We start from the raw sequence: 24388 nt of genomic DNA, 5'->3' as shown, positions 1-24388 counted from the left end.
TCTGGGTTTGGGAAGCATGAGGGCAGTGCATGTTAATAGACATTTAACATCTCCTCTTGCCCGGTGCAGCCTTCCCTGCCAACAGCAGGCAGTGGTTCTGTGGCGGGAATGACAGGAGGGGAAGGAGCCAGAGGCAGCACTTCTCCTCTTGTCTTCCCACAGGCTTTGGGGCATAGAGGGATGGCCTGGAGTTTGGAGAATATTGAGCCTTCTGCACACATACCCTCTCCTAAAGGGACAGGCTGGGACCGTTGGGAAAGTTCAGCCTGGAGAAGGCTCCAGGAAGACTTTTGAACCCCTTCCAGGGCCTAAAGGGGCTTCAGGAGAGCTGGAGAGGGACTTGGGACAAGGGATGGAGGGACAGGACCGGGGGAATGGCTTCCCCCTGCCAGAGGGCAGGGTTAGATGGGATACTGGGAAGGATTTTTTCCCTGGGAGGGTGGGGAGGCCCTGGCACAGGTTGCCCAGAGAAGCTGTGGCTGCCCCATCTCTGGAAGTGTCCAAGGCCAGGTTGGACAGGGCTTGGAGCAACCTGGGCTGATGGAAGGTGTCCCTGCCCATGGCAGGGGGTGGGACTGGATGGGCTTTAAGGTCTCTTCCAGCCTAAACCATTCTGGGATTCTGTGGTTTGCTGTCAAGGGAATTTTCACTTCTCCGACTGCATTGTGTGTAATGTGGACACGGATACTCAGGATATTCCAAAGGCAGGCAAACCAAAGTCCCTTTTTTTATCATCACAATACTCTTTGATTAAGATCATTACAGCAACTGGTAGCAGCATGACTGGTGAGAGTGAGCTGGTATTTCTGTCTCACAGGCTGCAGCTCAGTGTTCAAGCTGTTAGCCCAGATGCAATTTAAAAAAAAAAAAAAAAAAAAAAAAAAAAAAACAGAAAGCAAAAATTGGGTTTCATCCATTGAGCCATTTTAGAACTGTGTTTTTAAAAAGTAGATTCTAACTTGCTAGGGCGTATTTTTATGGATGACACAAGATTTTCAAGAAAAATCTCCCGTTCATTCTCTTTAGCTTGTCTTGTGAGAAAATGCTCATGTGTGCAAAAGGGATCTTTGATAGGAAATTGGTACCAACCACAACTACTCTTCGCATACTATTTTCATTTGCCATCCAAAATGGGTTTTCTGCTTACTTTGAAACTCTGTAAAAAGGGAGAAACAATAGAGTGTCTTGCAACTTTGCATTTTCAAGCAAATCAGCATCATTTAATGCAATGGTGACATCATGCAGGTAAATCAGAACAGGAGCCATTCATTCCTGTGGATGAGTAAGGATGGACTTGGGGGGAAACGTGGGCAGATTGGATAACTAGTAAAAGATAAGGAACGTGGTGAACTCTTAAATGCTCAGAAATTGTAGGACTGGCTTAAATAATGCAATTTTAAAAGTAAATCTTTTTTATGTGTGTGCTGGTTTTTTGAGTTTCTAAGTCACACTTGGTTCGTATTTTCAAGTATTTCTTTGCAGGCTGGTGGGTCAGGCACATGCTTTTATTTTAGGTGAGACTGTCAGGTCATCACTTGACTCCAGGAGCTCAAGCATTTGGAAAGACACCAGACAGTCAGAGCTGAGCACACTGGGTGAGCTGGAAGCACTAAATTTAGATCATTTAAAATCCTTCACTTCTACAGGGCTGCTGGATTGTTAAATGAGGTGAAAAAACCATGGAAGTACTTTTGAGTTTCAAATTGGTAGCATCCTTTTAAAGCTGAGCGTGAATCCCATGGCGCTTCACCTCCCTCCCACAATCGGATCCAAAGAGAGAGAGGAACGCTGTCATTTTTTTTCCTCAAGCTATCCAAAGAACAGATATCAGGGATCTGTTAATGAAATATTAGCAGATCCATGCCAGGAGAAGCGACAGTAAGAGAAATCTGTGCTGGTAGACAGGGGAGTTGCAGCAGTGACCCAACACGACTGAGCCAATTCAACCCAGAGATCTGGTTGCTATTGAGAGAAAATATTCCTGGCTCCAAGAAAGGAGGATGAAAACCCTCTAGTACGATGGAGTTGCACCATCTGTGACACCTGCATTCAGTGACGGGCACGGGGGATAATAGGCAACGAGATTGTGCAGCCAAACATGCGTCATTTACCTTGGAATAAAGAGGTTTAATTCTGAAAGGCTCTCAGCACATCTTGAGGTAAATGGGAGCCAAGGACGTTTGTCACCTGGCAGACTGAGACGTGGAACCAGACTCATCCCAGCATGAGTAAATCTTACAGGGCTGCACATAGAAATGTCCTGCTTGTCGTGGGCTGACAGCACGGGGGGTTCTGTGGGAGACTGGCTGGACCTGGAGCATCACTGCAGAGCTGAAAGTTGGATGGGTGGCCAGAATCACCACTGTGAGCCTTTTTTGCCCAAGAGGATGCTGAAAAAACCCCTGTTCCTCCCCACGCTGGTTATTTGTTGTCTGGGCAGCAAATGTTGAGTGGCAGCTCATCAGAGATGTGGGGTGAGCCCTGGGGCTCACGAGCATCCTCTGCACCCCACCCTTCCCCCAGTGGCTACAACACCTGTTCTGTGGGTCATTTCTGGTACAAGAGCAACCTATCACAGATTATCTCCTTGATACAAGCCTCTCTATTAAAGAAAACAACCAAGAACTGTTTAATATTCTCAGATATTAAAGATGTCTTTAGTTCATCTGAGCCTTGGAGCATCTGAGCCTTGGAGCTCTGCACCCTGAGCCGTGGTTTTCAGTTACTCCCTCGCTTTCTTGGGTTTGGCTTTTTTTCACAGACTCACGGAATTGTTAAGGTTGGAAAAGGCCTCCGAGTTCACCAAGTCAACCAGCCCCACCACCATGGTCACCGCTGAACCATGTCCTCCAGTGCCACATCCACATGTTTTTGGACACTTCCAGAGATGGTGACTCTACCACCTCCCTGAGCAGCCTTTTCCAGTGCTTGACAACCCTTGTCACCTGAAGAAATTTTTCCTAATACCTACCAGCAACCTCCCCTGGCATAAGTTGAGGCCATTTCTTCTTGACCTGGGAGCAGAGCCCAACCTCCTCCTGGCTCCCCCCTCCTGTCAGGGAGTTGGAGGCAGCCAGAAGGTTCTCCCTGAGCCTGCTTTTCTCCAGGCTCAGCCCCCCCAGCCCCCTCAGCTGCTCCTCATCAGACTTGTGCTCCAGCCCCTTCCCCAGCTCCATTCCCTTCTCTGGACATGCTCCAGCCCCTCAGCGCTTTTAAGGATCGACAAACTTGCAAATAAACCTTTCAGAGCACAGCCCAAGCCCTTGGAAACTGCCTCCAGGAGCGTGTGAGGGGCTGGCCAGTCCTGACAGCTCCTGTTCTCATTTAGGCAGTGACAGCTTCCACCTCGCCGTGCCCTGGGCAAATTGGCTCTTTTTGAAACAACTCACATTTCTTGGGGTGTAGACTGAGCTCTGCAGCCCTGAGCTCTCCACAGCCCATTTATCAGTTCCTGCTCAGAGGTTTTCAGCGTGCCTGGGATATCATGTCGGTTTAGCAAACAGCCTGGGAGACGTGCCACCCGGTACCTTCTCCATTAACCTCTCCAACGTGGCGAGCCAAAAGCCATCACTTCGCATTGCTGCAGGCCTTGTCCTGCTGGGAAAGCAGCCTGTCCCCTGCGCTTTAAATATACTTCGACATGCCAATCCCCATTTTTAAGATCCAGGGTGAAAAAGCAGGCTCTGCCTGCAGCATCATTCACGGTATCACCTCACCATGGAAATGTCCAGGAATCCTCTCAGTGACTTTAAAATGCCGTGTTAATGCCTTTTCCTTAAACAAGAGCCATGGGCACAGCTAGAGGATGAGTTTGCGACTTAATTTATGCATCACTCTGAAGTTTGTTCTCATCTTTCTTGCCAGGACATAAGGTTGATGTGAGACCCCACCTGGAGTACTGCATCCAGCTCTGGGGTGCCCAGCTCAGGAAGGACCCGTTGGAGAGAGTCCAGAGGAGGCCACAAAAGTTATTAGAGGGATGAAGCACTTCTGCTGTGAGGAGGGGCTGAGAGAGCTGGGCTTGGAGAGGAGAAGGCTCCAGGGAAACCTTAGAGCCCCTTCCAGGGACTAAAGGGGCGCCAAGAAAACTGGAGAGGAACTTTGGATAAAGGCATGGAGGATAAGAGGGAATGGCTTCCCACTGCCAGAGGGCAGGATTAGATGGGATATTGGGAAGGAATTCTTCCCTGTGAGGGTGAGGAGGCCCTGGCCCAGAGAAGCTGTGGCTGCCCCATCCCTGGAAGTGTCCCAGGCCAGGTTGGACAGGGCTTGGAGCAACCTGTGCTAATGGAAGGTGTCCCTGCCCTTGGCAAGGGGTGGAATGAGATGAGCTTTAAGGTCCCTTCCAACCCAAACTGTTTTATTGTTCTATGAGTCCACGTTGGTGTCTGCTAGACCACGAGGGAGACCCTCTCCCATTCTTCAATCAGGAAATAATCTCCATGGCACCAGTGGGAAGTCAGCAGTGACAGCGACTGTTGTGTGTGACCACGTGGGGCTGTGGCAGCACAAGCCCAGCACTTCTGCCCACTCACCATCCCTCTTCATCCCCACTGTGGCCATCCCTCATACTGGAGTTCATAAGGTTCCCGTGTTGTAACTGCAGTTTTTTCAGCAGAGAGGAGATTGGATCAATTCCTGCTTTGCAGTTTTGCAGGTGGAGTTCATCAGAGATCCTGGGCCACGGCAAACCTTTTGGTTCCTTCCCATCCGCCCTGGCAGAGGCTCAGCCTGCCCCTGCTTTCCCTGCAGCCTCCATCCCCAGCAGCTCTTGCTCCTGCTCTCAGGGGCAGAATCACTTATTTGCTGCAAATCAAACGCCTGCACATCATTTGCTTTAACCGAGATACCTTTGAAACAGTTTCTACAGACTGAATTTGTAATGCAAATGTGGGAACATTTTTTTCCCACCGTTATCAGGCCTAATGAAATCCCAGGTCATTTTTAGGCAGCCTGTTATCTCTGTGATCTGGAGCTCTGCACTAATTTCCAGGAGTCTAAATTTTCCGAATGAACTTTCTCATTGTGGGGTGGACGTGGGATTTCCTTGGCACAGATCCCTGGGGCTCAGGAAGAGCAAACCCCAGACTCTTCTGGGCAGCACTTACCCAGTGCACTTTTTATACCCATGTCTGGTTTTGAAAGCTTCCTGTGTGGTTTGAATGCATCTTGGCTTTCAACTCCATTCTCACATTGGCTTTCTGGTCATAGGGATTTTGGTGTTATTTACTTTTTTGTGCACGTGTCTATCTGCAACTCTCACAGTGGTACCAAATCTTTCCATGAGCAAATCATGGAATCACAGAATGGTTTGGGTTGAAAGGGAGCTTAAAGACCATCCTTCCAACCCCCTGCCACGGTCAGGGACACCTTCACGGAATCACTGAATCATAGAATGGTTAGGGTTGTAAGGGACCTCTGGAGATCATCCAGTCCCACACCCCTGCCTAGGCAGGGTCACCTGGAGCAGGTGACACAGGTGGGTTTGAATGTCTCCAGAGAGGAGACTCCACACCTGGGCAGCTGTTCCAGTGCTCTGCCACCCTCAACATAAAGTTCTTCCTCATGTTGAGGTGGGACTTCTTGTGTTTTGCTTTATGGCCATTGCTCCTCATCTTGTCACTGGGGGGCCACTGAAAGGAGTCTGGCACCATCCTCTTGGCACCCACCTTGGAGATAGTTACACAAAGAGATGAGATCCCCTCTCAGACTTCTCTTTTTCCACAAGACTTTTTGTTCCATTACCTATGCCAGGGGAGGTTTAGGTTGGACATTAAGAAGAAATTATTCATAAGAAGAGTGATTAGATATTGGAATGGGCTGCCCAGGGAGGTGGTGGAGTCGCTGGAGGTGTTCAAGGAATGACTGGACGTGGCACTCAGTGCTCGGGGCTGGTTGACAAGGTGGTGATTGGTCACAGGTTGGTCTTGATGATCTTAGGGGTCTCTTCCACCCTAAATGATTCTGTGATTCTGAGACCAGGATGTGTCTTGAGCTTCGAGCAGAGGCTGCTCTCCTTGCAGGTTTCTAGTTTTGTAGAATCTTCGTGGCATTGCAGAGCTACCTGAACCAGTGACACTGTGTGCTGTGTCTCCTGCTGTCCCGTCCTCATGTAACATAAAAAACCTGTACCGTGGAGCTGCTCAGGTCCTTGTTCTTACAGGTAAGTCCTGAAGAGATAAGGACAGCCAAAGTGAGTGATTCAATGTAGATATTCCTTAACTCAGAAGACACACTTTGATGCACATATGAGCACGGCTCTGCTTTGTCCCTAGACACCATCTTTGTCACTTAATTTGATTTAAATGAGGTTAAATAAAACCTGCACAATGTGTTTTACTGGACTTCCATCAAATTGCTCAACAATAGCACCACTCATGGTGTGTAGAAATATGTCTTTCCACTCTCCGAGTAAAAGTAATTTATCAACAAGTGGCCCTTGTCCCTGCACCGTGGCAGGTCTTTGTGAAATCTACCTTTTAAAGAAGGCTGTGGTTTATACAACATGTTTCTTCATTACCAGTGTGCCATATTTTTTAAATGTGAAGATGCCGAAGAATGAGAAGGAAGCGTGTGGTTTGGAATAATTTGTGAAGGGGAAAGCTCTCCATTGTGCAGACACTCCTCGAAATGAATAGATCTGCATTAAAGGTGTTCTTGAACTTGGCGATGGACTTTGATTTCATCCATTGTAGAGGATATTTCACCAGTGCAAGGGAAATGCGTGGAAGGGGGAACTTGGTGATTTATCCTTCTCTCTCCACCTTTGTGTTTGTCAGCCATGGAGGGGGCTTGTCCCCTTTCCCTCTCTATTTTGTTTAGGACAGGCAGTAATTGGAACACCCTCCAGCATATGGTAGGGTTTGTCTGCTGGAAGGATTTTAATCCATATCTCCTGTTTCCCCTGTGCTTTCTGGTGCCTGTCTCACATGGACAACCTGGATGCAGCACGGCCCCTTCCCAAGCAGGGTCCTGCCCCTTTGCACCACACACTGAATCCAAATGACCACAGCTTGGTTGACCCGTGGCAGTGACCAGGACCAGCCTTGGGTGAGTGTCCCTACTTGGAATCTAAGGGATGATTTTTAGTTTATCCAACTGAAACTTTTTCATTTAATTTTATTTTATTATAAATCTGAACTGACAAGTTGGAAATTAAGACAACACACTTTTCCAAACATGCTTCACTGTGTGATCTTACCTTGGAGTGGGAGTTGGTGACCCAAGTTCTCCAGACCCCGGTGGGAGGTGCTGAGATCTCACCTGCCAGTGCAGAAGGGAGACAGATGTCCATCTTCAGCACAGGGGATGGAGACACAGACTCTCCTGGCAGGCTGTTAGGAAACAGAGGAGATGATGCTCCCCCGGGCTCTGTCAGTTTAGAGCTGGGGGAAAGCAGAGCTGCCCAGGGTTTGAGGTCAGACAATGGCACCCACATGCTCAGGGCAGACTCTTCCCCCTCTTGTCACAAAGTCCGATCTCCCTGTCTCCAGTAAAAGGATTTAGAGGCAACTTGGCATAAGAGGAGTTTAAAATCTTCTCCTTATTTTGTGTCTGACAGTGTTTCCTCGGAGAGATACCTTATTTGTCAGCTGGATGAGTGGCCTTTTCCAGGTGCTGTTGACACTCACATGTTGAAGATCTGGAGCTGCAGCGGGGAGCAGGGTGTGCGGATGTGGGGCAGGGGGCTGCACCCTGGGGAAGGCCATGCCCACCACAAAACCCCTTGCTCCTCTGGAAATACTGAAGCCCTAAGTCTGAAATTCCTGAAATCTGGAGTCTGGAACCACATCACTGCAGAGGGAGGAAAAAACAGGGAGGCTGCAAATTCCCAGGCAGGCAAGATAAAGACTGCAGAGCAGGCAAGCTCGGCTCAGCATTCCCTGGCGATTCTCGGTTTTCTGTCTCAGCACTGATGTTATTTTAATGCAGTTCCATGGCTGGAGTTGCTGTGATTAGCAGAGCAATTTGCGGCGCGTTCTTCAAAATTGCCAATCAATTTGAGCTCAAAATAGATGAAAGCTGCTGCAGAATCGATGGCTGCTGCCCAAAAAAGCACTGAATGGTTCATAAAGTCTGAACAGGATTCGAGGTGCCTCTGTGATGTGTGGGATCCCCAAGCTCCTGCCTTGCACCCCTTTTAATTGCAGAGTGGTGGATAAGATTGTTAAGGCTAACAGGGAATAAGGTGGTGTAGGGATTTTGTTAAATCCCTTGAAGTTGGCTGTGTCTCCTTGAGCTGCCACGGGATATGAAGGTCACGTCCTTCCCACCTCCTTTTATCCCAGCAGTAGGCCTGGCTTTAGGAGGTTTAGAGGTAAGATTTAGAAGAGAAGCGACTTTCTCCTCTTTTAGATAATAAATGTGCACCCTGGTCATCCACTAACACTGACTTTGAGGGTAGAATTAGCTGGATTTTGTCCAGCTCAGGCCAAGAGCATTGGCAGCGGCTGCTGGAGCTACGAGCACTGCAGGGTACAGATGGCACCGTGCAGCCACATGGATGACACTGTTCCTTCCTCATGGTACTTCTACTGCCAAGTCAGAGCCCGTGGGCTCCATTTTCCTTTGTATTTCCCCTTTCTTCACTGTGTGCAGAAGTCTGAGAACATCAGTGTTTTGTTAGAGGAATGGAGATTTGGGGTTGGGAGGCACCAGGTGCCCATCCATCACATGCATCCTTCTCATGGAAACTGAGATGTGCTGCCCCTTGGGCAGCCTTTTAGCCAGGGACCTCCACGAGGGCGGTCCCCCCTTAAATCTTTGCATGTGTTTAAGGGTGACATGGGTGGGTGACAGTGAGGACACGAGCAAAGCCCACCTAGGAGGAAAGTGTTGTTTTTGCAAAATCCAGTGTGTGTAGTGGTCACCTGTGTCTCTGCAGGGACAGCAGGTATCCTCATGGCAGAGCCAGATTCCTGTTCCAAGGCTGTTTTATCCAAGGTGAGGTGTTGGTGGTGCCGCTGTGCTGTGCGATCGCCGGGCAGGGTTTGCCTTATTGCACTGCATGTCGTGACTGCTTGTCTTTGAAGAGCAAACCCTGTTCTCAGCCATGGCAGGATCTGCAGGAAGTTCCAACAGATTCATTTTCATCGCAGATGATGAGCTACGCAGGATCTGGTCTTGGTTTTCCAGGGGAATCAGTATAAAACCATGAATTCTTGCTTCAGCTGGCATTTAATAGGTTGGTTTTGGTTGGGTTTTGACTTTGTCACAGTCTTACCTTTTACAGTGTGAGGATCAGAAGTTTATCTGGAAATAAGGTGGGATTTGAACCAGTTTAAAATGGTTTTGTAGCTTTACAAAAGAGGAGTTGGAGTTTTTTGTTTGGTTTTGTTTTTTCTTAGCAGTTACATCATTGCTCCCAGTTTAGCTGGGATACTTCGGCACTGACAATGAAGTGTCCTTGAGAGGCTGGAACACGTCGCTGCTGCCTTCTGAGAAAGTTTGAAACAAGTCAGATTGTTTACTTCTGAGGAAAAAAAAGGACAAAAATCTTATTTTGTGAAAAACAAAGCACTTAGCAGGGCTTGGCATTAGGTGGAGACAAACCAGCAGGCCCGGAGCATCCGGCCAAGCCGAGGTTTCCCACCCCGTTACGTCGTCCCTGCGTGAGTGCCCATTCGTGTACAGATTTTTTATTTTTACTGAAGAATTGATTTCACAGCTGCCCCGAGTGAGCAAAGCTGTGATGTATTAACTAATGTCAGGCAGAGGATGTTTACCTATTTATCTTTGCTGCGGCAGTGCCTGTAGTATTTTTTGCTTCTGTTCTGCAGGACTCGTTAAATGTTACAAACATCTCCGAGGTCCTAATGAAACAATTGCATCCACACAGCTTGATATGCAAAGTAACACCTCCAGCAAAGCCTGATAAATCCCTGCCTTTATGATTTTTTTCCTTCCCTCTATGCTCATGTGGAGGGGAAACACATTGATTTCCCGTTAGTCTAAAAAAAATATATACAAAAGGAAAATAATGGATGCTGGATAGTGGGGAGTGCGGATGGTTGTGGGACCTGCAGGGCATTGCTGGGACAGTCACATGAGCACAGTCTAAGGCTGGTGCCACATAAGGGAGGGTCCCCAGTCCCCAGGAGCTCCCAGTGGGGATGCTGTGCTGGTGGGGCTGCACATCAGGCAGCTCAGCAGGCTCTGCCATGTGGGGTGAGGAGCAGTTCTCACTGTACCTGGGCTGGTGGAAGAGAAGCCCAAACCATCAAATACCTTTTGCTTCCATTCCTAAATAGAAAAAATTTGTATCCCAGGAAAGGGCGCTGTGTATGGAAGTGTTTGTCACTCAAGTGTTTGACTTGTGTGGTGCTGGAGCTGCTGTCCTGGTGCTGCACAGCTCTGCAAGTACCAGCCCTTGGGCTGGAGCCTCTCTGCTCTGGAGCCAGGCTGGGAGAGCTGGGGATGTTCAGCCTGGAGAAGAGAAGATTCCAGGGACACCTGAGAGCCCCTTCCAGAGCCTAAAGGGGCTCCAGGAGAGCTGGACAGGGACTTTGGACAAGGGTCTGGAGTACCAAGACAAGGGGGAATGGCTTCTCACTGCCAGAGGGCAGGGTTAGATGGGATATTGGTAAGGAATTCCTCCCTGTGAGGGTGGGGAGGCCCTGGCACAGGTTGCCCAGAGAAGCTGTGACTACCCTGTCCTTGGAAGTGTTCAAGGCCAGGCTGGACGGGGCTTGGAGCAACCTGGGCTAGTGGAAGGTGTCCCTGTGCATGGCAGGGGGTTGAAACAAGATGATCTTTAAGGCCCCTTCCAACCCAAACCATTCCATGATTCTGTGCCATGCCCAGCACTGCTGGTGGGATGTTCAGGCAGAGCCACAGAAGCCCCGGGTTGTTCCGTGTCCTTTCCCGGCTTGACCCTTCGTCCCTCCTGCCTTGGGCAGATGGCTGCTGCCATTTGTCCCTCTCTGTGTCCCTGTGAAGCCGCGCTGGGAGCGGTGGGATCCTGTGGTGCTGTGGTGAGCCATGGTGGTAATGCCGGGGGAGCGTTTTGGGAGTCCCGAGCTGGCTGATTGGCGTAGCAGGGTTTGAATTCTGCACTGAATATGACTAATAATCCATGACCTGGCTGTGATTATAGATGAAAGAAAGCTGATGAAGAGACCCTACAGTGGCACAGAAAGGAATTAGCCATTGTCTAAAGCCGGGGCAGTACCGGAGCATTTGGATTTCACATCTGAGGTTCACGGGTGAATAATTCAGCACTTCAAAAAATGCTTCAGCCACAGTGTGACATCCCTACATCTTCTTTCAGTGATATCCAAGACTTTAACTAAACATTGCTTCCCAGGGAGCTGGGGCAGCTGTCCAGATATTTTTCCTCTTAAATATCAACATTCCAGATTGTTACCTGGTTACGGATGGAGATTTGGACCGATATCTTAGGAGCTGTAGTCTCTCTTAATGCGGGATTTTGCCTTCAGAAATCGCCTCTTGTGTTTGGCGGAACCCAAAATCTTTCCAAGTAAAATTAAGAGCTGTGGCTTTAGATTTAATTGATGCTTCCATCTAATCTGGTGAACTGCTAAGGCATGTGGAGTGGGATGGGGTTGTTTGGGAATTTTAATTAATGAACCAGTTCTCAAAGGCAAAATGTTGGTGGACTTGTTAAACGTGAATAGGAAAGTGAAGGAAAAGTGGGCTGTGTATAAAACAGCCTTGGAAAATGGCCTGATGTTTTATATCAGGGCCCTAAAACTACATCCACTGCTATTAAATCTCCGCATTTGAGTGGAAAGGGATAACCATCCAGAAATGTAAATGTTAAGTGTTCCTACAACCTCAGCTCTGCTTCCTCCACCATATACACTAGTGTAAGTCTTTAAATAAATGATCACATATTATTCCTCAAATAATTCATCCATTTCTGAATTATTAGCTAAAAATGGATAGTATCTTATAATTGTCATCAATTCCAACTCCTTATTGAGCCTAATAAGTTCTTTTCTCGGTGTGATAAGTGTTTTGATCATTTCCTTTTCCTACCTAGCCTGAACTCCTTTTGAGTTAGAAGCATTCACTTCTTCAGGTGCACATCACGGATGAGACTGGGAAGCTATTTTACCTGGGAAGTTTGTGGTTCAGCTGTGTCAGCTGTAGGAAAGTACTCAGGAAAATGTGCCTAAGTCAGTAGGTACCACATGGTTTCCCCAGGTGTTAAGTCACTTTAGATGTGCCCTGCCTGGCAGACTCACTACACCGAGGTGGTCTCTGGGAAAAGCGATGGTGGTGGTGATGATGATGATGTATTTAAGAGTTGCTACCTACTTGTGTAGTTAAAGGTTTTAAAAGCAAAAGCCAATGAGCAGAAGTAACCCCAGCTTTGTACTCTGGAGATAAAAGCACAGGCTTTCCTTTCCAAGGAATACGCAGGAATTGCATCAAATTGAAAGTTTAAAAAGGAAATTGTATGGAAGGGCCCATCTGCTATCAGTGTAGTCATTTATATGTACCTAGAAAGGAAAAATACGTATAAAACTTCGAGTTGCTCAGGAACGTTCAAAAGATCTGGCTAGAAACTTGGATGTAAGATTCCACATTCCTGCAGAATGTCACCCTTGCAATCCCATTTCCATAGCTCCTTGGAGCTGACGATGGCCCATGATTTAGCACATGGCCTGTCCCTGCCCACGGCAGGGGGTTGGTTCAGATGAGGTTTAAAGTCCCTTCCAACACAAACCATTCTGGGATGCTGTGTCCCACAGTAAGGGAAAAAAATCCTTCTCTGTGTGAGCAGCTCCTTCTTCCCTAGGGGATAACATGCTGTGTTGTGGCCAGAATGACCATCCTGGAGAGGAGGGTCAGTGAGGGAGCCCGGTTGGGCAGAGCTCTCCTGGCTTTTCCCATGGGAGCTTCTACCCACCACATCTGGGCACTGTGATCTGACGGGGTCAGGAGCCCCCAGTCCCCACCAGGAGCAGGAATTGTCCATACAGAGATCCCTGGGCCAGTTCTTTGTCTAAAGCCCTTCGTCCTCATGCTCCAGCTTCATTCCTTCCTGTGCCTAAGCCAAGCACTCCGTTGTTTGGTTTCCTATCTGTACTTTCATGACAATTATGTGTACTTTAGAAATGAACACTTTTTATCCTGACTCCACATCGGCTAATTGCTAATAAGAGACGAACGAGATCTGTTAAAATTTCTTTTTTCCTATAAAATTTCTAATCTGAAGATATTGGAAAAGAGAAATGTTTACCCCACTAGGGTTACTGCAAATATCCTGATGAGCTTTCATATTCTCCTCTGGTACCAGCTTAATTACCCTCTTTAGTCCAAACTTTAATATATTACAAATTTGTACAGAAAAAAATTTCCTTTTCTCTTCCTTCTTTTTTTCTTTTAAACCTGGTGTTCTTTATTTAAACCTTTTTTTAATGGGGACAAGAAGAGAATATTTCTAGTAGGAAACCTTGAGACCTCTAAAAAACAGGTAATGGTAAAGTTTAGGACTAAGTCTTTTCTTCAGCATATCCCTGTGAAAAGCATCTCCTTGTGCTGTTCTGGCTGCATATTAATCCATATCTTCAAACAGAATTTTACACACCCTTTTTCAGCTGAGTTATTTGATAAATCCAGTGTGTGAGGGACTGTGAAACATCCCCTTTCTTCATCAGCTTCTGTAATCTTACTGCACTTGACCTTGGTCTCTCATATTTCCAGATGAGGTTCATAGGAAGAGTTTGTTAAGCTTTTCTGATGCTGCCTTGTCAACGGACCCGTAAATACTGCAAAAGAAAGAGAATTTGGGTAATAAGTTCATTTAAATGAAGCAATTCTGCCCATCAAGAAATCTCCATCCCGAACTATTCTTTAATGGCTTTTGTTATTTTAGACCACACTGGTGTATAATTAGCTTTGGAGAGTCCTCCAAAGTGTTTTTGTAAGGTTAATACCCCAGGATCGTGCTGAATTTTCAACGTTTGCAGATTTATGAGAGTTGGAGTTTTTCATCATACCAGCCCAATTTTCTCAGAAATCCGGGCCCTTAACATTTCTGATTTATCTTAACTTTATCTCCAGAGATGGAGTGAAAATGACATGCTTGGAATACAGTTGCTTTTAAAGAGGAAAGGCAAAAAGCAACATTATGGGCAACGCTTGGGCATCTTTGGTACTCAAAGGGAGCTTTGAAAGAGATGGAGACAGGGAGATAGGACAAGGGGGAACAGCTTTAAACTGACAGAGGGGGGATTTAGATTAGGTGTTAGGAGGAAATTTCCCCTGTGTGGGTGGTGAGGCCCTGGCACAGGTTGCCCAGAGAAGCTGTGGCTGCCCCAGCCCTGGAAGTGTCTCAGGCCAGGTTGGACAGGGCTTGGAGCAACCTGGGCTAGTGGAAGGTGTCCCTGCCCATGGCAGGGAGCGGGATGGGATGGGCTTTGACATCCCTTCCAACCCAAACCATCCTGTGTTTCTGTGATTCTGATAATGAGAAATGTTTTTACTTTTGGCTATCACAGCTAAGTGCAGACTTTGGTCTGTATTCTCTCTCATTTTCAGGAGATGGAAATCTACCCCTCCGTTTCCCAGTGCTTTTCAAAACTGTGCAGCTGGTGACACTAATTAGTGCTTCATTTCCTTCTACTTCTATAAAATATGAGAGGATGGCCAAAAGGAAACACAGCAACTCCTTTTAATCCTCCCTTGCTCATGGTAACCAGGAATTCTCTTTATGCTTCTCCACCCTAAAGTCGGGTGCACTCTGAAACCCCTCTGGGTCCACCTGGGCTCCTGTGTTTCCTCACCCTTCTTGTTCCCAGGGGAATAGTCACTCTGCCCCATGTGTAATTCATTCCACCTTTGGTAAAAAGGGTTATTTGTTTCTTCCCTACCTGAATCACCAAGGTTCTGACAGGTTCTTGATCACCCCCAGTCCCTGGGGATGTGGTGTGGAGCTGTGCTTATCCGAGGCCAGTGTTTTGGTTTTGGCCTCAGACTGTCCTTTTCCCTCCCATTTTCTGTGTTCTCCATGGACTTGTTCTCCATGGAGAACTTGAACTTGTTTTTTTCCCCACAAGGTTCCCCCTCTCTCCAGTAATTCTTCACTGATTCTTCTCTTTCTTGTTTTGCATTTTGCTTCTCTCCTCCTCTGGATGTAGCAGCTCTCCCTTCCCTAACACGGGACAGTATTATGCTGAAGTACTCCATATTTCAGGCATTTCAGCTTCTCCAGGATTTTAATTGCCACCTTTTTCCCTTTATGATACACTGCTGCTCTTGATGTCTGGGAATACATTTACAGAGAAAGCTCCTTCGGTATTTAACGTGTGCTTTGTCAGGAAGGCTGTAATTTTGTTCACTTCCTTCCTTTTTCCTTAAAGTTGTTTGTGACAGTTCTTGAAACACTCACACCTTATGTCCTCCCAGAGTAAGGTCAGAAACTGTCATTTATTTCAGAGCTGGCTTTAAATAGTATGTTCTTAATGTCATATCTGAGGGTCTGGTGGAGTTGGGGCTTGGGCTCTGCAGTAATTGTTGCATCTACTTTCAGCTGAGGAAAAGTGGAGGCTTGCTATGAATATTAACAACTCATCCATCCTTTACACCTTCTGGGAACACACTAGTTCTGAAACTGTTTCTTCTTTTCATGGGTTTGTGTTTTCCATTTTCTCTGCAAACTCTTTTTTTTACCAACTTTATTTCCCACCCCCGGATTTATTCCTAATTGGAGGCTTTTATCTGTATTTATACCTGAACCTATTCTCAGCTAATGTTGGCTTGATCAGATCTTACATTCTTGAAGGGTTTTAGGTGTCTCACTGCTGGGATTGACCCACAAAACCCTTTGTTTCCTATTTCTCCTTCACTTGGCCTTTTCTCCCATGTGCTCGCCATCCTCGATAGGAAAATCCCAGGGAACTGCTGGGAGGTATGATTTCCTTGTAAGATTTTCTTGGGAAAATAGCTTTGAAGCCAGAACCCTCAAGTCTGACATCTTTTTGATAGACTGGACCAGCACTTCATGATGGCAGAGTGGGAGGATGATTTCACAATGTACTTTTCCTTAGGAACTTCACCTTTCCAGCCCTGTCAGTTCTGGAAACTTGGAGTACTCTGAATGTTTTTCTTATCATGGTGCTGGGCAAAATTCAGAGACCCTTGATCTAAATAGAAATGTAAAGTAATGGAAACACAGGTTTACTCAGAGAGATACCATTAGAGACTTAGTAGTAAAATACATCCTCATTTGCTGGTAGGTGAAAATGTTTATCACTTCACCTGCCTGTTATCAAATTATAGTGGAAAAAAAACAAGGATCAAATGGAATCCCTAGAATAAAAGGGATTAGGGAATTTCAGAATCTGATAGGAAAACAGCACCATTCAGGTCAGTGAATGACCATTGCTCTGGTGGGTTCTGGTGCTGCCCCACTTCTTTTTCCATGGGAAGTTCCATCCTGTCTCCTGGGTTTTGTCAGGACTAAAGAGAAAAAAAGGGGGGGAAAAACCCCGAGAAAAAAAGGGGGGGAAAAAACCCATGAAAAAAGCCAACCAACCAACCAAACAGAAAGCCACCTGTTTGTTGTCCTGTCCAGAGGGGCAGCTGCCCACTGCAGTGCAGGAGGAGGCATGTGGTGGGATGTCCTGGCTGTGGAGAGGAACCGGCTGCTCCAGGATGGAATCCTGAGGGGAGAGGGAAGTGGCACAGGCAGCTTGGGAGAGCCTGGGACCTGTTCCAATCCAGTTCCTGGCCCTGAACTGTGCTCTGTGCTTGTGCAGCAGAGTTTCTGAAGTCCTGTACAGGCAGGAGACATCGTCGGGAGGTGCACGGCGTGTTCAGCATCCGCCCATACCATGGGTAGAGCTGAATTCTCTCCTACTATTACTCCACTGACTGTAAATATCTCGGAGACATTTACATGGTATTTCTTTTTAAGTGTATAATGTTTTCATTCAAAAGTATCACAATTCTTAAAAGACCTGTCAGAGGCTCTGACATGTAATTAATTTCTCTAAAGCTCTTTTTTTGAAAGATACAACTGCATATATGGAACACCTGCGCTTATTCACAATTCTGCAGGGAAAAAAGCCACCGCTTCTTCTTCGCTTTCTTCCCCCACTTCTCCATAAAATGATTCTCCTTCGCTTTGGATACTCCCTCTCCATTTCCCCTCATGATCTACAACACTCAGGATGTAAAAGCTGTGTGTAAATAGGAGCTGGCACGTTGGGGTTGGTCTGGGTGTGCATGGCCTTTTGTTTATTCAGCTCGAAGCCGAAACACTCTCATGACTTTAATTACGGAGCAGGTACTGCTGGTGCATGATCCCAACCATCTAATAGAGTTCCCATGTGTGTAGGTGGGCTTTCAGTCAGGCTCGTGGGCTGGTTATTTTTACCTTGTCGGGGTTTTTTTCCTCCTCTGCTCGTGAGGAGAGTACTGGAGCTTCAGTGGTATAATGGTGGTGCCCAGGAAATGGGAATCAGAGATCTTCAACTAGCAGTGGATAAATATCAATGGATAGACAGACAGACAGATAGATAGATAAACAGATAGAGTCCTCGAGGGGGGAAATCTCTCCATCAGGTCCCTTGGCACAATTTCTCCTTGAGTTGGCACTGGGGAGCTGGGGAGGCCCAGGAGGATGTCGTCTCCCCATTGCACCTCTGACAGCAGAGAAGTGATGGACCTGTACACTTTGTAAACATCCTTCAGAAAAGCTGCACCAATACTGGGGGGAAATGGGCATTTTTTGGCTGAGAAAGAAGCAAAGGAAATTGTTGCTCTCTTTGTAGAGGACAGGCATTGAGCAGATGCATTTTTCTCATTGTAGAAAATGGTGGCATTTCCCCTTTTGTCTCTGTAAAATTAGTGTTAGTAGGAACATGCTTAAATCCAGAAGTGGACATAAGGTCCATCGTTTACTTGACTGGAGGTGAATGTGAGAACATGTCCAGAAGTTTGAGTTTTGCAATTTGGGTGTTTCCTTCTCTGTTACAGGTGAACAACCAGCGCCTCTCGATTTTGTTTCCTACAGGGAGCATAAGAAACTCGGTGGCAGAGGGTTGGAAGAAAATGATCTTTGAGGTTCCTTCCAACTCTGAAATTTTATGATTCTATGAATTTCTAGAACAAGAAATAATCTGGTTTTACTCCAAGGTACTGATGAAGGGAAGTTCCACCAGGATATTGCTGTATGTTGGGAGCAGTGGGAGCTATTGGGGCCTCATCTGGGACATTGCCTTTCAATCTCCAACCACGTCTGCCTCCACTCCAGCAACACCAACACCCATAAACCTTCTTGAGGATCATGTGGAGTTCTAAAACAGAACAAAAACATGCTTTGGTTTTCTTGGCCGCCTGGGCTGAAGGACACCTGCTCGGAGGCAGCAGGAGGTTCACAGCAGAGGGTCTGTTTTGGTGCCGTGTTTGTGTTTTTTCCAGAGGTGTGCACATGGCCTGGTCACTAGCAGCCTTTGTGCAACCCTGTTAGCACAAGCAGTGGGAAAATTGACAGGAATCATGAGGAATGGAGAATTTTCTCAGTTGTGATGCAGAAGGTTTGAGGCACTTGCAGTCTGACTTGAGTCATGGGACTGAAAGGGATTTCTCCAGGTCACCAAGCCCTGGATATTGCTGTCACAGGCAGTCCCGTCCTTCTGACCCTTAATTTGTCCGTCTTGTGCTTAAAACTATTTGGATTGTTGTTTAGCTCCACTGTTTGCTTTCTGTGACTTCTTCCCTTTGATCTCCTTTCTTAGCCAGTGCCTTCTCTGTCGTGCCAGCTGTGATCTTAGCAGACCAATGCCCTGAACTACGTGGTGCAATCAACAAAAGTCCTTCTGAATTCTTCCCTGCGACTGAACCCACTGTGCCTGTCCTTGAAGCACAGCCAGCCCTGCTGTGCTCCTGTCTCCTCCTCCTCCAGAGACCTGGAGTTCATCTGACTCCACGTCTTTGACCATCGCCTTCCACCCGCCATCCTCTTCCTCCATCCACTCTAACTCCAGTCAAGTGCATAAACTTCAAGCTGGTGACTGATTTTCCTCCTACCAGCACTTCATAGCAGCGTGACCCAGCCATACCTCTCTTCAGTGGCCTGACACTGTCTGAAATACATATTCTCTCCCTTTTATACTTCAGTCTGCAGATGACTCTGTGTTCTGTGCTCTTCTGCTACCCAGTGTATTCTCTGCCCATCACCTTTATCCCCCAGACCTCTCCTGGTTTAGTTTTTCTTCCCAGGGACCCAGCTGTTCTCCTCCTCTTTGTTATCCCCAGCCTTCTGTTCTTGTTCTGCATCACGTCAAGCCCCTTTGTCAGCTTTTCTTTCCCAGTCGCTGCTGTTTCTCCCCGTCCCTCTTGGGATCTCACCTTCCATGGTCTCACTGCTCCCAAAGGTGCCCTTATTCAGCAGGTCTTTGAAAACTCAGATTGTCTCATTCACACTTCATGTCTGTCTGACCATACGTGAAGATGCCCTGTCTGGACCCATCTCAGTTCTTTCCATCTTGTTTCTGGAGCTCAGCTCTGCTCTCTGAGTCGAGGAAAATAGTTGTCCACAAGCACATCCCCTTTGTTCTTACATTTCATTGTCTCCGTTGTCTACTCCAGCCTTTGGATCTCATCCACCAGAAACATGCCTCATGTACTTCCCTCCCCCTTGTGCACACTCATCCCAAAAAATAATAATACCACGAGATTAAAAGTCTGTAAACTTTCTTTTTTTGTGCCTCTGTTTGCTTGGCTGCCATGCTTGCCCCCTCTGTCTGTTGCCCAGGTGAGCCCTGCTCTCTCCCTTAAGGTTGGCCCTTGAGTATCCATCACAACCAATGAAAGGCAGACGCCTTCCTCATGGACCTGTTTGCAAACCAGTCAGACCACCGACCCCACGGACTGAAAGAGCAAGAGAGGAGCAGGCAGAGGCATGGAAACCATGTGTGGGACCCTGCTCCCTCCTCCCCTGGTGGAAATCCCTGCAGGAATAGGATGGCACCATCTTATTCTTTCAGATGCTTGGGACTTTCCTTGGGGAGCTCCCTGGTGGTTTGTGTTGACGCTGTTGCTTTCTCCCTGGAGATGTTTTGTGTGCTGGAAGTGACAAATTTACAGTATTAGAGAATTATTGTTCCTGCTTTTGTCCTGTGTTTTATTCACTGCAGGCCATTACTGTAACATGGCTATGATGGTGTTATGGGGTGAAAACAGGCCACCTGTGGCATTTTACACCAAATCACTGTAAACCAGGACACTCAGCAAAAATTGGGTCAGCAGAGAGGATGGTGATGCTTCTGGGCTTAGAGCTGCAGGTCTCAGCTCATCGTACTGATAAACAGAGACTTGACTTGCAAGATGAACCTTTCCACAGCAACCCTGGATCAACCTTTACCCCTCAACCTGGGGGTTAAACATTGACTAGGGAGGAAAAATTCCATAGTGTCCTGATGTGCATTATATATTTAGATACTTGAAATGTTGCCAAGTGGATATACTGTGGATATAAATCTCATTAAATATTTAAATGGTGATCATACTCCATGTCCTTTCTAGGACTGAGGCTGTTCTCATGGCAAAGCCTTTCCCCTTTTACTTTGCATGACTCCAGGGAGACCTTAGAGCCTCTTCCAGGGCCTAAAGGGGCTCCAAGAAAACTGGAGAGGAACTTTGGACAGGGACACAGAGTGACAGCAAAAGGGGGAATGGCTTCCCCCTGCCAGAGGGCAGGGTTAGATGAGATACTGGGAAGGAATTCTTCCCCGTGAGAGTGGGGAGGCCCTGGCACAGGCTGCCCTGAGAAGCTGTGGCTGCCCCATCCCTAGAAGTGTCCAAGGTCAGGTTGGACGAGGCTTGGAGCAACCTGGACTAGTGGAAGGTGTCCCTGCCCATGGCAGAGGGTGGAACAGGATGGTCTTTAAGGTCCCTTCGAACCCAAACCATTCTGTGATACCTCAGGCAGCAACCAGCCCCTTCCCCTGCAGCCACACTGGTCCATGTGGTCTCTGGTCTCCTGAGAATCCTCTGATTCTCCTGAGGCTTATGATATTTTATTAATATTTTCATTAATAGATATTTTAAAAACTTAATTTATTAATATTTATATTAATTAAGATACATTTAATAGGCAGGAGATATTATCAGGGAGGCACGGAGCTGTAGCCTGTCACTGGAAGATGCAGAGCAGCTTTCATACTCAGACATTAATCTCCTCCAAGCTGCATGGAGATAACTCTGATCTGTGCTCTGGCTTTTCGAGCTGCTCCTGTTCCAACAGGACAGTGATGCTGCAGCTTTACTGGCGGTGGTGGGAGCTGGGGTGTGGGGAGGGGGCGGGTGCTGGCGGGAGAGGGGTCTTACCACAACAAACTGCCCGGCATGGAAGGCTTTGAAATGGGGATTTGCATCAAAGGAAAACTGTAGGGGTTAGTTAAATATGTAAAGGAATGGAGTTACTGATGCTTGTTATTCTTATCTTATTCTTGGTGTCAAAACATCTTTAAGTTCAGTGAAGGTTTCACTTACTAAGGCAGTTGTAAAGATTTCACGTTAATTAAGAGGACTCCACTGCAAATCTGAATATGAATGAAGTTTGGCTGCTGAAGCCCAGGGCAGTGAGTACTGTGGGAACAGCAGACATTGACAAATGTTGATTTAAAACAAACAAACAAACAAACAAAAAACCCCCAAAAACCAGAAAAACACCTAAACCAGTGCTTGAATCTTGTACCTGCTCTGTGAGAGAGAAAAAATTGAGTTTGAGTTGCCAGAAGAAAATAAAATGGATTTTGACTTGAATTTGTAGTCAAAGAGGTGAAATTCTGTCTATCAGAGCACTGATGAGGGTCCTGTGCCACCAGAGCCCAGGGTTCAGACACATCACTGGCACAGCTGCTCCCTCTCCACAGGCAGAGTTTCAGTGGGTGGGTGGATCTTCAATGGAGGACGGGGACAATTCTGGGCTTGATCCTGATCTCATTGCTTTGATGAAGTCCCATCAAGTCCAGTCAGGCTTGACTGGTGGTCATTCACTTGAGGTGGAGCTTCACCCTGTGGGGACAGTGCAGGCAGTTGTAGGGGCCTGGGAAACGAGGCTTCTGAGGGTGGAGCTCTCATGATGAAGAGACTAGAAATATTTTTTCCCCAACACCTGCTTTTTTGGGGGAGTTTTTCATAGCTGGCAGCACTTGGAAGAGCAGTAGCTGAGAGCTAGGGCAAGCAATTGTCACTTGGGTATCTGTGTTTCTCTTCCAACTCCAGTGCAGAGTTGGTGTTGATGAATTAGGGTGAGTCCTCCTCTCTTCATCTCTCCACTCATCCATCTGGAGATAGGTGAGCTCACCTGGCTGGACGGGGCTGACGTACCTTTGCAAAGCGGTTTCGGGCGATGTGAAAGGTGCTGCAGAGGTGCCAAGCACTGCCCCACCTTCTAGGGAAGGACTTTGGGGGAGGAAGTGGTGATACACAACATTTTAACTTTGCTGGAATACATTGGACTTGGCTTTTGGAGTGGAAAGTGACAATCCAAGAGCCTAAATAAATCGGATTTGTCCTCTTAAGAAGGGTAGGGGCAGCATGTGAGGTGGTGTGGGGGTGTTTTATTGTGGTTTATTGTTGTTATTTTTTATTCACAGTTCCTTGAGCCAGTCCTGGGAATTGCACTGACTGTGGTTATGTTTCTGGAAATGTGCAGGTTGGCCAGATGCAGTGGGGCATGGAGTGAACAGAAAGAGGTTAAATTGATGGATGACCAACAAGAGCAGGATTGTGCCTCAGAAGACCAAGAAACTATCCTGATTAATGGGGTGAAAGAAAATGGTAAGGAACTTAATTACGGTACATGAGGGAGCAGCGACAACTTGCAAGCCAACTTATTTTCCTAATTCCTTCTGTGTGTTTAATTTTAGCGGTTTGTGGGTATCTCTGCAATGTGGAGCAGTGAGGTAAATGGGTGTTTTCTGCACAGGTGTCACTCCTGCCATGAATCTACACCTTTTTAGGTCTTAACAAGTACTGCTTTTACCCATTCATGGATGTGGCTGGAAATGCTTCTGTGCACATGCAGTTTGAATTAGAGACTTTAGTTTGGTTTCTTAGGAGGAAAAAATCATCCAGGACTGTGTAGCCCCTCTGTATGTTGGGAATCTTTCCCTCTCTCAGCAGTTATGAACCCACCACCCAATATTAGCAAAATTTAACTGGAGGATACTTAGTCTCTACAAGCGGGGGCCAATTACAGATTGGGTAGAAGAAGCAAACCAGGATGGTTTGTTTCCCATGGGAAGGCAAACTTGACTTTTGAGCTCCCATAACCTCTCTTCTGCACACACACTGGTGCCACTGGCCACACTGGTGCCACTGGGAGTCACCAAGTCATTCCAGCTGCCACCGGCTTTGGAGAGGAAGGATCAGCCCCTTCCAGCAGCCTGCCCAAAATGCCCAACTTTGTATCTATTCCATCGATTCCAGACTTGCTTTCAAAATAACTAATCAGAAGTAACAGTGCTCAGCTGTCTGAAACCCTGATTGAAATAAATGCGCCTCTGAGCAGTTTCTTAGGTCATGTGGACTGTAGTCACTGGCCACAGTAAATGCAGAGGGGAGACAGACCCTGACATTTTCACTCTCCAAGCATGTTTTCTGCTTAATTTCATGGCTTTTTACATTTTCTATTGGCCTATAAATCTTGAGATGTATATTTATTTATATATAAATTTGATCCTGTTAGATATCAGGGGTCGTCTGACACACTGTATGTTCAGGTCCTTCTGTCAGCTTCAAACAAGGTGTGTGGAGACAAACGTTGTTCTTGTCCATTACCAAAAACCTGGAGCAACTCCAGACACACAGGTGTCCATAGAGACCCTGCAGCACGTGCTGGTGGTATAATTTGGGAGGTTTCTGTCTCTTTCCTGACTACACACAGTAAATCCACAGCTGCTGGAGCTGCTGGAGCTGCTGAAGCTGCAAGAGGATTTTCTAGCCATGATCTCCTTGTCTGATCCCATGGACAGTAAAATCAGTGCTTCCCTGCTTAGTAAGGAGGGATGATTTCTAGAACCCGATACCACATCCATGGTATTCAACTAAACAGGGCTTAAAAAGTGCTTTAATTAGACATAGAATCACAGAACAGTTTGGATTGGAAGGGACCCTAAAGTCCATCCAGTCCCACCCCCTGCCATGGGCAGGGACACCTTCCACTAGCCCAGGTTGCTCCAAGCCTCATCCAACCTGGCCTTGGACACTTCCAGGGATGGGGCCGCCACAGCTTCTCTGGGCAGCCTGTGCCAGGGCCTCCCCACCCTCCCAGCCAGGAATTCCTTCCCAGTATCCCATCTAAACCTCCCTTCTGTGAGTTTAAACTTCCAGTTTAAACCTTGGTGTGTAGGAGTTGCTGCTGAATCCAAAGCAGTGAGCCAGCACTCTGGTGCCACCACCT

At 47.0% G+C, this 24388-nt stretch overlaps 1 protein-coding gene across 3 annotated transcripts in view; it reads left to right on the top strand.

The window, feature by feature from the left end:
• NEXMIF (neurite extension and migration factor) overlaps window positions 1–24388 on the top strand; it is a 173705-nt gene that overhangs the window by 135073 nt on the left and 14244 nt on the right. For all 3 annotated transcript variants that reach the window (XM_032702059.1, XM_032702060.1, XM_032702061.1), the window contains exon 3: window positions 22640–22764. In XM_032702059.1, coding sequence (XP_032557950.1) covers window positions 22689–22764 — 76 coding nt within the window. In that variant the 5' untranslated portion in view covers window positions 22640–22688. The remainder of the gene's footprint in view (window positions 1–22639; window positions 22765–24388) is intronic.

This window comes from Chiroxiphia lanceolata, chromosome 14, assembly GCF_009829145.1.
Source record: "Chiroxiphia lanceolata isolate bChiLan1 chromosome 14, bChiLan1.pri, whole genome shotgun sequence".
Lineage (NCBI taxonomy): Eukaryota > Metazoa > Chordata > Aves > Passeriformes > Pipridae > Chiroxiphia > Chiroxiphia lanceolata.
This window is presented reverse-complemented; position numbering and strand designations above follow the sequence as displayed.